Source organism: Bombina bombina, chromosome 7 (genome assembly GCF_027579735.1).
Source record: "Bombina bombina isolate aBomBom1 chromosome 7, aBomBom1.pri, whole genome shotgun sequence".
NCBI lineage: Eukaryota > Metazoa > Chordata > Amphibia > Anura > Bombinatoridae > Bombina > Bombina bombina.
This window is the reverse complement of record NC_069505.1, coordinates 257300341-257319385: the sequence shown is the minus strand read 5'-3', so window position 1 is coordinate 257319385 and position 19045 is coordinate 257300341. Positions and strand designations below refer to the sequence as shown.

General features: G+C 37.4%; 1 protein-coding gene across 1 annotated transcript in view; it reads right to left on the bottom strand.

The window, feature by feature from the left end:
• Nucleotides 1–19045, bottom strand: part of LAMB2 (laminin subunit beta 2) — a 177081-nt gene that overhangs the window by 128130 nt on the left and 29906 nt on the right. The window contains 4 exon segments of the mRNA XM_053720712.1: nucleotides 6641–6700; nucleotides 7906–8098; nucleotides 8241–8314; nucleotides 18311–18440. Coding sequence (XP_053576687.1) covers nucleotides 6641–6700; nucleotides 7906–8098; nucleotides 8241–8314; nucleotides 18311–18440 — 457 coding nt within the window.

Genomic DNA, 19045 nt, shown 5'->3' with positions numbered 1-19045 from the left:
GTTGCAGTTCCCCTCAACATCTAAGGTGCAGAATGTTCCTGATAACATAAGAGATTTTGTTTCTGAATCCATAAAGAAGGCTTTGTCTGTTATTTCTCCTTCTAGTAAACGTAAAAAGTCTTTTAAATCTTCTCTCTCTACAGATGAATTTTTAAATGAACACCATCATTCTGATTCTTTGGACTCTTCTGGTTCAGAGGATTCTGTCTCAGAGATTGATGCTGATAAATCTTCATATTTATTTAAGATGGAATTTATTCGCTCTTTACTTAAAGAAGTACTAATTGCTTTAGAAATAGAGGATTCTAGTCCTCTTGATACTAATTCTATACGTTTGGATAAGGTTTTTAAAGCTCCTGCGGTTATTCCAGAAGTCTTTCCTGTTCCTAATGCTATTTCTGCAGTAATTGCTAAGGAATGGGATAGATTGGGTAATTCATTTACTCCTTCTAAACGTTTTAAAGCAATTATATCCTGTTTCCGCCTGACAGATTAGAATTTTGGGACAAAATCCCTAAAGTTGATGGGGCTATTTCTACCCTTGCTAAACGTACTACCATTCCTACGTCAGATGGTACCTCGTTTAAGGATCCTTTAGATAGAAAAATTGAATCTTTTCTAAGAAAAAGCTTATCTATGTTCAGGTAATCTTCTTAGACCTGCTATATCATTGGCTGATGTTGCTGCAGCTTCAACTTTTTGGTTGGAAACTCTAGCGCAACAAGTAACAAATCGTGATTCTCATGATATTATTATTCTTCTCCAGCATGCTAATAATTTCATCTGTGATGCCATTTTTGATATTATTAGAGTTGATGTTAGATTTATGTCTCTGGCTATCTTAGCCAGAAGAGCTTTATGGCTTAAGACTTGGAATGCTGATATGGCTTCTAAATCAACTCTACTTTCCATTTCTTTCCAGGGAAACAAATTATTTGGTTTCTCAGTTGGATTCTATTATTTCAACTGTTACTGGTGGGAAAGGAACTTTTTTACCACAGGATAAAAAGTCTAAAGGTAAAAAACAGGGCTAACAATCGTTTTCGTCCTTTCGTTTCAACAAAGAACAAAAGCCTGATCCTTCGTCCTCAGGAGCAGTTTCAGTTTGGAAACCATCTCCAGTCTGGAATAAATCCAAGCCTGCTAGAAAGGCAAAGCCTGCTTCTAAGTTCACATGAAGGTACGGCCCTCATTCCAGTTCAGCTGGTATGGGGGCAGGTTACGTTTTTTCAAAGAAATTTGGATCAGTTCTGTTCACAATCTTTGGATTCAGAACATTGTTTCAGAAGGGTACAGAATTGGTTTCAAGATGAGACCTCCTGCAAAGAGATTTTTTCTTTCCCATGTCCCAGTAAATCCAGTGAAAGCTCAAGCATTTCTGAATTGTGTTTCAGATCTAGAGTTGGCTGGAGTAATTATGCCAGTTCCAGTTCCGGAACAGGGGATGGGGTTTTATTCAAATCTCTTCATTGTACCAAAGAAGGAGAATTCCTTCAGACCAGTTCTGGATCTAAAATTATTGAATCGTTATGTAAGGATACCAACGTTCAAGATGGTAACTGTAAGGACTATATTGCCTTTTGTTCAGCAAGGGAATTATATGTCCAACAATAGATTTACAGGATGCATATCTGCATATTCCGATTCATCCAGATCATTATCAGTTCCTGAGATTCTCTTTTTCTAGACAAGCATTAACCAATTTGTGGCTCTACCGTTTGGCCTTGCTACAGCTCCAAGGAATTTTCACCAAAGATTCTCGGTGCCCCTTCTGTCTGTAATCCAGAGAACAGGGTATTGTGGTATTTCCATATTTGGACGATATCTTGGTACTTGCTCCGTCTTTACATTTAGCAGAGTCTCATACGAATCGACTTGTGTTGTTTCTTCAAGATCATGGTTGGAGGATCAATTTACCAAAAAGTTCTTTGATTCCTCAAACAAGGGTAACCTTTCTGGGTTTCCAGATAGATTCAGTGTCCATGACTTTGTCTTTAACAGACAAGAGACGTCTAAAATTGATTACAGCCTGTCGAAACCTTCAGTCCTCAATCATTCCCATTCGGTAGCCTTATGCATGGAAATTCTAGGTCTTATGACTGCTGCATCGGACGCGATCCCCTTTGCTCGTTTTCACATGCGACCTTCTTCAGCTCTGTATGCTGAACCAATGGTGCAGGGATTACACGTAAGATATATCAATTAATATCTTTAAAACCGATTGTTCGGCACTCTCTAACGTGGTGGACAGATCACCATCGTTTAATTCAGGGGCTTCTTTTGTTCTTCCGACCTGGACTGTAATTTCAACAGATGCAAGTCTCACAGGTTGGGGAGCTGTGTGGGGATCTCTGACGGCACAAGGAGTTTGGGAATCTCAGGAGGTGAGGATTACCGATCAATATCTTGGAACTCCGTGCAGTTTTTCAGAGCATCTTCAGTTTTGGCCTCTTCTGAAGAGAGAATCGTTCATTTGTTTTCAGACAGACAATGTCACAACTGTGGCATACATCAACTCATCAAGGAGGGACTCACAGTCCTCTGGCTATGAAAGAAGTATCTCGAATTTTGGTTTGGCGGAATCCAGCTCCTGTCTAATCTCTGCGGTTCATATCCCAGGTGTAGACAATTGGGAAGCGGATTATCTCAGTCGCCAAACGTGTGCATCCGGGCGAATGGTCTCTTCACCCAGAGGTATTTCTTCAGATTGTTCAAATGTGGGGGCTCCCAGAGATAGATCTGATGGCCTCTCATCTAAAACAAGAAACTTCCCAGGTATCTGTCCAGATCCCGGGATCCTCAGGCGGAGGCAGTGGATGCATTATCACTTCCTTGGAAGTATCTATCCTGCCTATAATCTTTCCGCCTCTAGTTCTTCTTCCAAGAGTATCTCCAAGATTCTGAGGGATGCTCAGTTTGTTCTGCTAATAGCCTCCGGCATGGCCTCACAGGTTTTGGTATGCGGATCTTGTCCGGAATGGCATCTTGCCAACCATCGGACTCTTCCGTTAAGACCAGACCTTCTGTCTCAGGTCCTTTTTTCCATCCGATCTGAAATCCTTAAATTTAAAGGTATGGAGATTGAACGCTTGATTCTTGGTCATAGAGTTTCTCTGACTCCGTGATTAATACTATGTTACAGGCTCGTAAATCTGTATCTCGAGAGATATATTATAGAGTATGGAAGACTTATATTTCTTGGTGTCTTTCTCATCATTTTTCTTGGCATTCTTTTAGAATACCGAGAATTTTACAGTTTCTTCAGGATGGTTTAGGATAAGGGTTTGTCGCGAGTTCTTTTGAAAAGGACAAATCTCCGCTCTTTCTGTTCTTTTTCACAGAAAGATTGCTATTCTTCCTGATATTCATTGTTTTGTACAAGCTTTGGTTCGTATAAAACCTGTCATTAAGTCAATTTCTCCTCCTTGGAGTTTGAATTTGGTTTTGGGAGCTCTTCAAGATCCTCCGTTTGAACCTATGCATTCATTGGACATTAAATTACTTTCTTGGAAAGTTTTGTTCCTTTTGGCCATCTCTTCTGCTAGAAGAGTTTCTGAATTATCTGCTCTTTCGTGTGAGTCTCCTTTTCTGATTTTTCATCAGGATAAGGCGGTGTGTGCGAACTTTCTTTTGAATTTTTACCTAAAGTTGTGAATTCCAACAACATTAGTAGAGAAATTGTGGTTCCTTCATTATGTCCTAATCCTAAGAATTCTAAGGAGAAATCATTGCATTCTTTGGATGTTGTTAGAGCTTTGAAATATTATGTTGAAGCTACGAAATCTTTCCGTAAGACTTCTAGTCTATTTGTTATCTTTTCCGGTTCTAGGAAAGGCCAGAAAGCTTCTGCCATTTCTTTGGCATCTTGGTTGAAATCTTTAATTCATCTTGCCTATGTTGAGTCGGGTAAAATTCCGCCTCAAAGATTTACAGCTCATTCTACTAGGTCAGTTTCTACTTCCTGGGCGTTTAGGAATGAAGCTTCGGTTGACCAGATCTGCAAAGCAGCAACTTGGTCCTCTTTGCATACTTTTACTAAATTCTACCATTTTGATGTATTTTCTTCTTCTGAAGCAGTTTTGGTAGAAAAGTTCTTCAGGCAGCGATTTCAGTTTGAATCTTCTGCTTATGTTTTTGTTAAACTTTATTTTGGGTGTGGATTATTTTCAGCAGGAATTGGCTGTCTTTATTTTAATCCCTCCCTCTCTAGTGACTCTTGTGTGGAAAGATCCACATCTTGGGTAGTCATTATCCCATACGTCACTAGCTCATGGACTCTTGTTAATTACATGAAAGAAAACATAATTTATGTAAGAACTTACCTGATAATTCATTTCTTTCATATTAACAAGAGTCCATGAGGCCCACCCTTTTTGTGGGTGGTTATGATTTTTTTGTATAAAGCACAATTATTCCAATTCTTGTATTTTATATGCTTCGCACTTTTTTTCTTATCACCCCCACTTCTTGGCTATTCGTTAAACTGATTTGTGGGTGTGGTGAGGGGTGTATTTATAGGCATTTTAAGGTTTGGGAAACTTTGCCCCTCCTGGTAGGAATGTATATCCCATACGTCACTAGCTCATGGACTCTTGTTAATATGAAAGAAATGAATTTTATCAGGTAAGTTCTTACATAAATTATGTTTTTATACCTACAGCAATGGACTATATGTGTTACATACAACTGCTATACAGGTGGCCCTCGGTTTACAATGGTTCAATTTGCACCGTTTCAGAATAACAACTTTTTTCAGTCATGTGACTGCTATTGAAAAGCATTGAGAAGCAGTGCATTGATTAAAATAGCCAGTAGGTGGAGCTGTCACCTTGTGTTGCAGCAAAGATATGCAAGCCAAGGAAGCTGAAATTAATCAGTTTAAACAGACCTGAGCTATCGAGCAGCTTGCAAAGGAACAAGATCTTCCTGTCTATAAATCAGTCCAGATTGGAATGCATATAAAGAACTGTTTGCAGAAAAATGCAAGTGGAAGTCTGTGTTGTGTGATTATTTTATTAGGTTTATAATGCTGTTTAGCATTTTAAAGTCGTCATTTCCAAAGCTTTAAAAATAATGTATTAGTGTTACTTATGCATTTTTGAGAGGGGCCTGGAACCTAACTCGCTCACTTCCCATTGACTTACATTATAAACTGGGTTTCAATTTACAACGGTTTCGATTTACAACCATTCCTTCTGGAACCTAACCCTGGTGTAAACTATGGGCTACCTGTATATGTATTCAAATATATTTTTTCTATAAACAAAGGTTATATGAAATTTTATAAAATGTATACTGAATGTAGCATGTTTGTACTCGCAACATAGTACAAATGGTAATTGGCTGGCAGGAACAACTCCCACATTTGTATCACACTAGACAAACATCCACACACACAAACAAAACAAAAAGACAAAAACATCCATTAAACAAATGGTAAATTGTAAAAACAGTCTTTATGTCCCTTTTCACATTCTCAGTGATTTAATTTGGTCTCTTATGAGTCCCAAGCAGTAATCTGTCTGAAACCTCACTAGGGGCTGCTCTGCTCATTCTGGACATGAACCAAAAATAACAGCCAGTATCATCCATTAAACAGAGAAGCAGCCATTTATGGCAGTAAAGTAAAGCTGTGCACAGAAACTCACAGCTAAATCAGTAACAACATGTGGGGAACTGGACAGAATTATCTCCTACAGCTCACAGATATCTGTCTTGTTATTTACAGAGGAGTTAGAGCTGTCAGAAGCCAGAGGAGGAGTTCTTGTTTAGCTCTAGCCCAAGCCCACCCTGAGAGACAATTATGTGTCTCTGCAACCTCATTAGCCAGAGGAGATTAACCCATGGGCTACCAGAGGGGGCTAATTTGCATTGTATTCGGGAGTGAAAGGGATATCCAAGTACACAGTTACCATTGTCTCCTTTGTTAAAGGGACATAAAACTAAAAATAAAGCTTTCTGTAGGTTTTGCAAGAAATTACAACAGACTTGCATTTTAGTCAATCAGTTGCTGACTTATAAATAACTCCATGGAGGTAGAAGCACAATGATCTAGCACTGTCTAACTGTGAAAAGCTATCACAATGTACTGGGATAAGGGGGCGGCCTTAGAAAGTAGCATTTGATCCTACCTAGGTTTTGGCTTTCAGCAAAGAATACCAAGAGAACAAAGCAAATTTTGATGATAAAAGTAAATTGGAAAGTTGTTTATAATTGCTTTCCCTATCTGAATCATGAAAGTTTAACAAACTACAATTGAAAGATATTGGTAAAAACCGAGCCTACTAGCATGCGACTTACAAGGGAAGTTAATTACTGTCCCTTTCAGTTTTAAACACTAAATAATTTAAAGTTTAGAGTATAATACAAATATTTACTTTACAAAACACACATTTTATCCAACCCTAAGGTCCTATATAGTGGCATTTTCTGCATTTCTTTCCATACAGAAGCCAAGTACCCAAAATAAACCTTTAAAACCCCTCAAAACGCTTGTACATATATGTTTGCGCTGCAGCCTTACAAGTAAGATTTATAGGTTAGAGCAAACACTATTGCCATGGGTAGCACCTGCTGTTTAAATACTAATAGACAATGAAGATTTGTATATGATAGTTTTTATGGACTTGTAATAACTTACTTTGAATTCTTTGGCTATAAGGGTCTTGGACAGGAAGCGCAGGATCCAGAACTCTGTAAAATCACCTGAGAATAGAATTAGAATTACAACATAGTCTAAACCTCACAGTCTAAACCTTTGATTTTTAACTATTCCATTTATTTTCCCACATTACCCAAATACTCATCTATATCTTCCCATGTGCAAGGCTGAAGTTAAAATATTTATAATTGTAAGACATTATTTACAAAAAGACGCAGAACAATAGATCTGCGGCCTCCAGCAAATCCTTACAAAATGAATGAAAGTTCCAGCCCTAAAATAGACCTTTATTCCAACTTCATTAAGTTACAGTCAAAAAAGCAAGAAAGGAAAATGTTTCAAGCCTTCTATAGATTCTTATTCATTACATGAAGATGGAATAAAGGTCTAAGTCTGGACTGGAACTTTAATTAATTTGTAAGAAAGGCTGCAATTATGCAACAGGTGACATGACATTTGTAACTAATTCTGTGCATATGTGAATATTTCCTGTATATGTAACAATTATATACACACAATAGAGATGTTTTGTTAGTTGACAGATTCAGATTGATTAGGGAAACACAGATTAATTAGGATATATTGTTAAAATAGGTTAAGTAGTAGATAGATGATAGATATATAGATAAAGGCAGACAGACAAAGACAGATAGACATATAGATAAATATAGACAGAAAGACAAATATATAGATAGATAGCTAGATAAAGATAGACAACTAATTAGATAAATGCTATAGGTAGATGGTAGATAGATAGATAGATAGATAGATAAAGATAGACAGACAGACAGATAAATAGATAGATAAAGACAGACAGATAGATAGAAAGATAGATAACGATAGACCAATAAAGATAGACAGATAGATAAAGACAGACAGATAGATAGATAGATAGATAGATATAGACAGAAAGATAAAAGTAGCCAGACAGATAATAGGTAGATATATGTTAGATAGATGATAGAAAGATAGATGATAGATAGATTAGATAGATGATAGAGATAGATAGATAAATGGATAGATGATAGATAGATTAGATAGATGTATGGATTATGGATAGATGTGTAGATAGATGATAGATAGATACATGGATAGATGATAGGAGATAGATAGTATTACTGCTTGGTGACTGATGTTAATTATGTACTATAATCAAGCAATAGCGCAATAAAAACTGCTCTACCATATTAGAGCTTTTCCTTTTGCACTTTTAACGTTCATTTAATTATTTTCTGTAACATTTCTCACCTCACCATCTGTGGACGGCTCAATATCTGAGTATCGAGATTCACAAATAACATCATCCACCTTACGTGGAGCACTTCGTGATACATTGGGGAAGTCAGTAGCACAGTCATAAGCAAAGTATCGGTAAACCTTCCATGTGCGTCCAAAGTCTGATGAACGCTCCACTAACATGGCAGCTGGTCTGAATGTCTAAAGGAAGCGATATTTAGTTATAAACCTTATACACGGGAAGAACAAGTATAATGGGCAGTTTATAATGAGAGCATAATAAGTGTGTTTAACTGTTAATGTATGAAACCTTCACTGAAATACTAAATAAAATTACATTTACCTTGAAGGTCATAATAAGGTGAGTAAAGTGAAATTCAGCCTCAAGGTCCAACTGAATGCTGACTTCAGAGTCCCCTACAAAAACAAAAAAATAAAGCTATATTACCCCCTCTTCTGTATTTATCTTGTTAGAAAAAAAACATAGATTACAACAAATAAACTATCTGCTATGATTCTGACAAATTACTTTTTATTTTGATGCTTTCTGAAACATCTTTTAACTTACAAGGAAAAATGTTATGGACTTAAAGGGATGGTGATTAGTGTCTATGCACATATTCAGCTGCTGATTGGTTCAGTGATTGGGGGCTAGTTATCAAGCCGTCTACTTTTCTGGCTTCGCCGGCCCAATACGTCCGCCTAAGCTCGCCTACCTTCGCCGCCGCGGACCTGAAAAAATACGCCTAAGTTATCAAATAAAGCTTGTCAAAAAGCCGCGGGGCGATGAGCAGCGGACTGTGACAGTTATCACTCATCCGATCTCGCTGCCCTTCGGCTTTTTCCCAGCTTTATTGCTAGCCTGTCACTAAGCACTCACACTAAACTGCACTGTTCTACCCCCTATACCGGCGCCCCCGGAGCCCCCCCGCAACTCAATAAAGTTACTAACCCCTAAACCGCCGCTCCTAGACCCCTGCCGCAACTCTGATAAATGTATTAACCCCTAAAACCGCCGCTCCGGACCACCGCTGCCACCTACATTATACCTAGTAACCCCTATCCTGCCCCCCCTATACCGTCGCCCTCTATTATAAAATTATTAACCCCTATCCTGCTGATCCCGCACCTCTCCGCAACTAAATAAATAGTTTAACCCCTAAACCGCCGCTCCATGAACCCGCCGCAACCTATAATAAATTTATTAACCCCTATCCTGCCCCCCCACTACGCCGCCGCCACTGTAATAAAATGATTAACCCCTAAACCTAAGTCTAACCCTAACCATAACGCCCCCCTAACTTAAATATTAATTAAATAAATCTAAATAAATTAACTCTTATTAACTAAATGAATCCTATTTAAAACTAAATACTTACCTTTAAAATAAACCCTAATATAGCTACAATATAAATAATAATTATATTCTAGCTATCTTAGGATTTATTTTTATTTTACAGTACCTTTCAATTTATTTTAACCATGTACAATAACTATTAAATAGTTATTAACTATTTAATAGCTTACCTAGCTAAAATAAAGAGAAATGTACCTGTGAAATAAATCCTAACCTAAGTTACAATTACACCTAACACTACACTATACTTTAATAAATTATTCCTATTTAAACTAAATACTTACCTGTAAAATAAACCCTAAGGATAGCTACAATATAATTAATAATTATATTCTAGCTATCTTAGGATTTATATTTATTTTACAGGTAACTTTGTATTTATTTTAGCTAGTTAGAATAGTTATTAAATAGTTATTAACTATTTAATAACTACCTAGCTAAAAGAAATATAAAATTACCTGTAAAATAAATCCTAACTTAAGTTACAATTAAACCTAATACTACACTATCATTAAATTAACTAAATAAACTACCTACAAAGAACTACAATGAAATACAATTACATAAACTAACTAAAGTACAAAAAATAAAAAAAGCTAAGTTACAAAAAATAAAAAATTAAGTTACAAACATGTTAAAAATATTACAACAATTTTAAGCTACTTACACCTAATCTAAGCCCCCTAATAAAATAACAAACCCCCCCAAAATAAAAAAAATCCCTACCCTATTCTAAATTACATAAATTTCAAAGCTCTTTTACCTTACCAGCCCTTAAAAGGGCCATTTGTGGGGCATGCCCCAAAAAGTTCAGCTCTTTTGCCTGTAAAATAAAATACAACCCCCCCAACATTAAAACCCACCACCCACAGACCCCTAATCTAACCCAAACCCCCCTTACAAAAACCTAACACTAATCCCCTGAAGATCATCCTACCTTGAGTCGTCTTCACTCAGCCGAGCCACCGATGAACTGAAGAGGACATCCGGAGCGGAAGAAGTTAATCCTCCAAGCGGCGCTGAAGAAATCTTCCATCCGATGAAGTCATCATCCAGGCGGCGCTGAAGAAGTCTTCGATCCGGCCGATGTCATCTTCAAAGAGGCGCTGAAGAGGTCTTCTATCCGGGCGAAAGTCATCTTCCAAGCCGGGTCTTGAATCTTCCTTCCGCCGACGCGGAACCACCTTCTTCACCGACGGACTACGACGAATGACGGCTCCTTTAAGGGACGTCATCCAAGATGGCGTCCCCTCAATTCCGATTGGCTGATAGGATTCTATCAGCCAATCGGAATTAAGGTAGGAAAATCTGATTGGCTGATGGAATCAGCCAATCAGATTGAGCTCGCATTCTATTGGCTGTTCCGATCAGCCAATAGAATGCGAGCTCAATCTGATTGGCTGATTGGATCAGCCAATCGGATTGAACTTGAATCTGATTGGCTGATTCCATCAGCCAATCAGATTTTCCTACCTTAATTCCGATTGGCTGATAGAATCCTATCAGCCAATCGGAATTGAGGGGACGCCATCTTGGATGACGTCCCTTAAAGGAGCCGTCATTCGTCGTAGTCCGTCGGTGAAGAAGGTGGTTCCGCGTCGGCGGAAGGAAGATTCAAGACCCGGCTTGGAAGATGACTTCGCCCGGATAGAAGACCTCTTCAGCGCCTCTTTGAAGATGACATCGGCCGGATCGAAGACTTCATCAGCGCCGCCTGGATGATGGACTTCATCGGATGGAAGATTTCTTCAGCGCCGCTTGGAGGATTAACTTCTTCCGCTCCGGATGTCCTCTTCAGTTCCATCGGTGGCTCGGCTGAGTGAAGACGACTCAAGGTAGGATGATCTTCAGGGGATTAGTGTTAGGTTTTTGTAAGGGGGGGTTTGGGGTTAGATTAGGGGTTTGTGGGTGGTGGGTTTTACTGTTGGGGGGGGGGGGTTGTATTTTTATTTTACAGGCAAAAGAGCTGAACTTTTTGGGGCATGCCCCCACAAATGGCCCTTTTAAGGGCTGGGTAAGGTAAAAGAGCTTTGAAATTTATGTAATTTAGAATAGGGTAGGGATTTTTTTTATTTTGGGGGGGTTTGTTATTTTATTAGGGGGCTTAGATTAGGTGTAAGTAGCTTAAAATTGTTGTAATATTTTTAACATGTTTGTAACTTAATTTTTTATTTTTTTGTAACTTAGCTTTTTTTATTTTTTGTACTTTAGTTAGTTTATGTAATTGGTATTTCATTGTAGTTATTTGTAGGTAGTTTATTTAGTTAATTTAATGATAGTGTAGTATTAGGTTTAATTGTAACTTAAGTTAGGATTTATTTTACAGGTAATTTTGTATTTCTTTTAGCTAGGTAGTTATTAAATAGTTAATAACTATTTAATAACTATTCTAACTAGCTAAAATAAATACAAAGTTACCTGTAAAATAAATATAAATCCTAAGATAGCTATAATATAATTATTAATTACATTGTAGCTATCTTAGGGTTTATTTTACAGGTAAGTATTTATTTTTAAATAGGAATAATTTATTAAAGTATAGTGTAGTGTTAGGTGTAATTGTAACTTAGGTTAGGATTTAATTTCACAGGTACATTTCTCTTTATTTTAGCTAGGTAAGCTATTAAATAGTTAATAACTATTTAATAGCTATTGTACATGGTTAAAATAAATTGAAAGGTACCTGTAAAATAAAAATAAATCCTAAGATAGCTAGAATATAATTATTATTTATATTGTAGCTATATTAGGGTTTATTTTAAAGGTAAGTATTTAGTTTTAAATAGGATTCATTTAGTTAATAAGAGTTAATTTATTTAGATTTATTTAATTAATATTTAAGTTAGGGGGCGTTAGGGTTAGGGTTAGGGGTTAATAATTTTATTACAGTGGCGGCGGCGCGTAGTGGGGGGCAGGATAGGGGTTAATAAATTTATTATAGGTTGCGACGGTGGTAGGGGGGGCAGATTAGGGGTTAATAAATGTATTATAGGTGGCGACGGTGTAGGGGGGGCAGGATAGGGGTTAATACATTTAATATAGGTTGCGGCGGGTTCAGGGAGCGGCGGTTTAGGGGTTAATACATTTATTATAGTTGCGGTGGGCTCCGGGAGCGGCGGTTTAGGGGTTTAATATGTATAGAGTAGCTTGCGGTGGGCTCCGGGAGCGGCGGTTTAGGGGGTAATAACTTTATTTAGTTGCGGCGGTTGTATAGGGGGGGTCAGATTAGTGGTGTTTAGACTCGGGGGTACATGTTAGGGTGTTAGGTGTAGACAGCTCCCATAGAACTCAATGGGATGTCTGTCAGCAGCGAACTTGTACTTTCGCTATGGTCAGACTCCCATTGATTCCTATGGGATCCGCCGCCTCCAGGCTGGCGCTTTGAAAACCAGGTACGCTGGGCCGTAAAAGTGCCGAGCGTACCTGCTAGATTTTTGATAGCTAGCAAAAGTAGTGAGAATGTGCCGCACTTGTGTGCGGAACATCTGGAGTGACGTAAGAATCGATCTGTGTCGGACTGAGTCCGGCAGATCGAAGCTTACGTCACAAAATTCTACTTTTGCCGGTCTCGAGCCTTTGATAACTAAGGCGTATCAGCCTCGCCACAAATACGCTGCGGAATACGCAGCGTATTGAGGTTGACGGCTTGATAACTAGGCCCCGATGTGTTTAGCTCAGGACAAGTAGTGCTTTGCCACTCCAAAGTTGACTTTAGCTAGGTATTGTGGGGGGTAAAACATATAGAATTTACATTGTAATTCGTATTTTATTTAGGCTGGTTGATAGTCAGTGATTGAGTGTCAAAAAACAAAAACAAGCAAAGCACCCCCCCCCATAATGTTGTGCTTGCAAAACTATGGCAGTGTAATGCAGTAAGGCATCTGGGATACAAAAAAAATTATAATTTGTGGACAGTTCACACAGAGCCCATTAACAGTTTTAGCTTGACCGCTGCAAATAAACATTTCTCCCAAGGCTAAGTAAATAGAAATATTTAATGTATAAGAGATACAGAAATATTATTTATTAACATAATAACCTATTATTTATAGGTCTTTAAAAAACATGAGGTGCAAAAATCTTGATTCTTTTACATAGGATAACATTTACAACTCTAGAAAAATGTGGTTTTCAATGTAATATATTTGAAATTATTGTTAATATAATCAATTAGCATCTGCTTTTACAAATGATAATGACTCCTATATTTTGTTATATAAAGAGCACAAGACAAGAGTGTCCCTTATACCATTTATTAATTCATACTGCCCCTAAAACTATTAGCAATTGCATTCAAATAACAGAAAGGATTATAACTGGGAAGGTGTAGATAAATCCCATACATAAGATGAATAATTACTTATTTAACAGTTAAAAGGGAATATATATTAACATTTTTACAATTGATAGATCCTCTTGGTTTGTTTTTAAATTATAATGTTAATAAAATGAAATCAGAGATTTTGTGGGTTCCACAAAGCACAATTTTAATAGTTGGTCCCTTTATAGAGGTTAAGGATTTGTAATTTATGTAGGTATTAAAAATATAATTTTCCCAAGTAAATAATTTGGATTATACCACCAGTAAATGAAAAAAATATTAAGGAGGAAGTAAAGGAAACCATACATCTTTATCTATTTACTAACTAGTGAAATTAACCTAATCAAAATTATATTAATTTTTGTAGATTGCTGTATCTTGTACAATCTATCCCCATTGCTACTAGAAAAAAAACGATGTAATCCAGATCAACAGACATATGAAACTTTTTTACAGAGCAAAACAAAAATCCACAGATAGGGATATCATTAGTGGGAGGAGCTTGCAGCCATTTCAAAGTGGCCAAAAACAATTAGTTATTTTAAAATAACTTTTTTTTATCATTCCTGCTGCATGATATAAAAGGGTGCAGGAGGCTATTTGCAGCTTAATCTAAGGTAAGACCTTAAGATCACTAAGGTATAGACTGTCCCTTGAATAAAAACAAATTAAAACTTAACAAAGCCATAACACAAGAAAAAGGAGCATTTGTTACCTAAGAAATAAGCACAGGTGAGTGAATGTACCTACAGACTTACGACCCTCTGCCAGATCTCAAGGTATGCCCCCAGTGACAGATACCTGTGTTGTGCATGGACACCGCAGTAGATCTGATAGACACCACCTACCATGCAGGTTTTCATTCACAATAAATATTGAGTGTCTGGAAGGGGCGTAGCACTCTATTTTTCAACTAATCTGTGATGTATAATAAAAATGCCTCCCACTTGTGGTGAAGTTTCTGGATTCTCTTTTCTAGCTTGTTCTATTAGTAAATGAGCGTGTAGGGCTTTGACTTGTTTCTTAAAGGGAGGACCTCTGCTATTAACCCAGTAATGATGTATAAGTTTTCTAGCCAAGAGTATGGCCATGTCCACTAACCTCTGATGTTTAGACTTATTTGTTTCTTCCTGTGGTAAAGATGTACTGCACAGGGTTAGTATTAGCTTTCCTTTAATTATTTTTGTTAGCCAAAATGAGATTTAACCCCAAAACCTTTTCCGTTTAGGTCAGTCCCAAAACAGATGTGTTAAGTCTGGTGAGATGGCTGAGCAGTTGAAACAAGTAACAGATGCACCAGGGACCCATTTTGAACCCAGTCTTGATGTAATACATGTCTGATGTATAAAATTTGTATGAATTTATCTAAAATTTGCTGACAATGTCTCTAACCTTAAAAAAAGCTGTTTGTCACATCCTCTGATGTAGTGGATATTGATAATATAGGAGGGAGACGACAGCGTGCATAGTCTCTCAATAGTAACTAGGAAATTTCCGTAATTCTGAATTGTTCTAATGAAAGGTGTAAAGATGGTTCCCACTCAACTCCTTCGAATGCCTTTTTGGCATCGACAGCTAAAAGTCATGCAACCTCTATGTTGGAACCTACGTCAACTGATTTTTTTTATGCGAATAGTGAGAGATAACAGCTAGGGTCTTTTGAAAATATCAAGAACTGTAAACCTATCTGCTAACCTATCTGCTAATATCTTAGTAAATAGTTTATAGTCACTATTAAGTTGCGAGATAGGCCTGAATGAAGAAGTGATTGGAAGAGTTCACATATTATGGTCAAAAGGAGGAGATGAGAAAGCAGTCTATATGGACACGAGAGTGGTGCAATTTAGAAATACAGGTGTAATCTCATTGGTCAGTATTACGTGCCCTCCATAAATCAAAAAGGGCTCAAGCTCTCTTTAAACATCGTTATAAACAGAGGACTTCTCATTTATGTTGAGTAAGTACCTTTTGGGGAATCGAGAGTTTCGAACATCAATAAATTTGTCTAAAAACTGTTTGTATTTTAATAAATTATTGTAAATTTACATAGACTATTAAGTTTGATTACACCAGAACTTTTTTTTTTAGCTCTGAAGATTATAAGTATGATTCTATTAGTCTATGAAGCATTTTGGCCTTTATCAAATCATTTTGCACCTATCTGTCTCTTGATTTCTTTGCGATATTTCCCGGAGACCGTATACAAATGTTGAATAGGATATAATGAAAATGATCAGAATACTAGTGGGACTTATTATTTACTATATATGCTCAGTCTGCAATATTTGCACAATACGTTTTTCACTGGATACAGCTTGTGTGGTGCAGCTGATACTGTTTCTGGTGGGCGTTGTACCTCTGATATCAAGGATCTCCTGTCTTCATGGTTAAAATGAAAAACAAAAGGTTAGATTACAAGTGGAGCACTTATTTATTCGCTACGATAAATAACCAGCTATTACAAGTGGCTGGTTATTGCTACCACTAGATTCCGGTAGCAATTAGCGCTTCCAACATTAAGAGATCAGAACTGTGGTTAATTTTTAAAATATCCCACAATGGCCCCCAAAATAAAGTGTGAGGTCCCTTTTTGGTTTTAAATAAATTGTAGCAGTTTTAAAAGAAGCTGAACAAAGCAGTTTTATGGGGTTAGAGTGTGCAAGTGTGGGTGTTAGAAAAAAACAGCACTGAAAAGTGCCTTTACACTGGGGAACTGTGTGTTCTCTATAAATATATATGTGTATGCTTATAAGCTTTCATTGGAGAGCCTATGGAAGTGCGCTCTCAATTGCGTGCCCTGGTATTACGAGTGGAGCACAAATATTGTGCTCGCAAAAGCACAATTTTTGTGCTCCACTCGTAATCTGGCCCTAAACGTCTTCTGACAACCCCAATCGAATGAAGTGTTTATATGAGACAGCTGCAGTCCTATGTACAACGGCTAATTCCCTGGCATATATCGCTATACTCCTTTTGGGGAATTGACCAGCAATTCACTGCAGCTGAGCACCTGCTCTCTTCACACATAACGTAATAATAAAGCAGATGTTTTATGGATGAACATTCTGTGTCGGATTGTGGCCAAACAGATTATCCCTATCTTGACCCGGGCAGTATTTATCTCATAAGCGCTGCTTAGCAATGTGAGTGAAAGGCGGAATTTGGTAAGTTTGTAAGTATTCATAGGGCATATGTCTTGTGTTTTATGTTGCTATAAATGTAGTGGTTGCTCAATTTACAATCCCAAGTGGTATCTTGCACATTCTGGGCAATAATATGCAGTAAAATTATCCATTTGCTGCCAAAGGAACCTGTGACTAACACCAAAATATTTGTTAGATAATAAGCGTATGACTCCGTTCTTCCTTTCTGGAAAGTCTGAGATTTATTTCCGCAGTGTTGTATTTTTTCCCTTCAATATACCCAGTATGTGTTTAAATTTCTTAGCAGAACAAATAAAGGGAAATAGTTCTTGGTAAATAGCTTTGAATTAGTAGATCATTAGCCCTTTAAAGGAACGATACAATCTATATTTTATCTTCTCTCTCTCTCTCTCTCTCTCTCTCTCTCTCTCTCTCCCCCTCTACTCTCTCTCACACTCTGTCTCTCTCTCTCTCTCTCTCTCTCTGTCTCTCTCTCTCTGTCTCTCTCTCTCTCTCTCTCTCTCTCTCTCTGTCTCTCTCTCTCTCTCTCTCTCTCTCTCTCTCTCTCTATTTATCTGTGTATCATTATGACTATTATAATAATTTATTTAGAAAACACCAACATATTCCACAGTGCTGTTACATTACATATCTGATAAAACTGACAGGGTAATCTTTTCAAAGCGATGTACAGGGCAGGTGTTTAGATTACATACAGGAAGTACAAAACAGCTGAGAGAAAATTATATATTGCTGTGTTGTTGCTATCTGGGTTACACGAGCAGTGGCTGTCAGCATGAAAACGAGGCTCTTTTCAAGTCTATTTATGATAAAACAACAATTACTCTATAGTAGGAGGAGTCACTTCTTCAATAGCTTTAGGGTTGGTGCCTTGTTGTTTGAAAGAGAACAGTGGTTGAAGATCAGTAGGTGATGATCATCTGGGTGAATGGGGGACCACTGTCAGGGGCCATAGGAGGAAGTTAGCTTGAGAAGACACTCCAGGGGCAGCGGGACTCTCAGGAGGGATACTGAGATCCCCGAGAATGAGGGCAGTGGTGTAAGAAAAGAAAACAAAGCGTTTCCAGGCAACAAAGTGTGGATGCCCTGGGTAGGGATACAATATATAAAACCAACACATACAGAGGGCAAAGAGAATACACAAATTACATGGGTTTCAGGAAGAAAATCTGATTGGAGATATGGGGTTATGTGTTAAAAGGTGCATTTAGGGGGAATATAGAATACCAATATGACCTTCTTGTCTTTCACAATGCCTGGGTATGTGTTTGAATTAAATGCCATGGAATCTATCTATCTATCTATCTATCATGTATCTATCTGTCTGTTTATCTATCTAGATGTCTGTCTGTGTATCAATCAATCTGAATATTGATCTTCTAAACATCTCACAAACTCTAATCAGGTCAGATTTAAAGGATTTTGCTACCTAAGCACAGCTAAGTCAATCACAAAGACTCTGGCACTGAGCTTCCCAAGTAAACAAATACATAATATTTGGCTAGTTTGAGGTACATGTAGAAATACCCAAGTATTTCCATTTAATCCTGTGACTTTTCAAAAGTACTTACCGTTCTCTGATTGCCACCAAGCCTTTTTGCGCTGTGGTGCAAAAGTGGTGATCACATTTTCAATTCGGTGGCTATTTCGCTGAAGTCCATATGGATTACGAGAGTCACAAACAAAGCATTTCTTTTCATCCTAGTGAAAATAAGAGTAACCGGCAATGACATTCACAATCTTAACAAATTTTGTCTTGGGGTACTGCAACATATGAAAGGTATTTTACTTGATAACCAGAAAAAGAACTGTGATCCTGTATGATTCATGTTCTGTATAAAAGGGAGGGTTATATAAATAATACAGAACTGTTCATCATGGTGAGATATGAACGTAGATGAGGGTTAACAGACTAAACAATAAAAATAATGGAACTATATTATAAGAACTAATTGTTGGTTGTGTTTTATATGATACAGCATTATTATAAATCATGGGATGATTTGGCATAAAAATACTACATCAAGGATTACCAAGCCAATGTACCAGAGTGCCAATGACACCACAAACAATGCAGCTGGCTCTTTGATTTGTGGTACCCTGGACCACCTATCTTATGCTTTAAATTGTGAAAGGGATAAAGGGAGTTGTAGTTCCCATGTATTCTATGAACTACCATATATGGACCATGGGTGCTATCATGAACGGTTCACTGTGTGTAAATATATATATGGTCTTGGTGGTACAGGATATCAGAGTGTATGTGGCTGGTCCATAGGAATAGCTAAACAGAATGACAGATATCC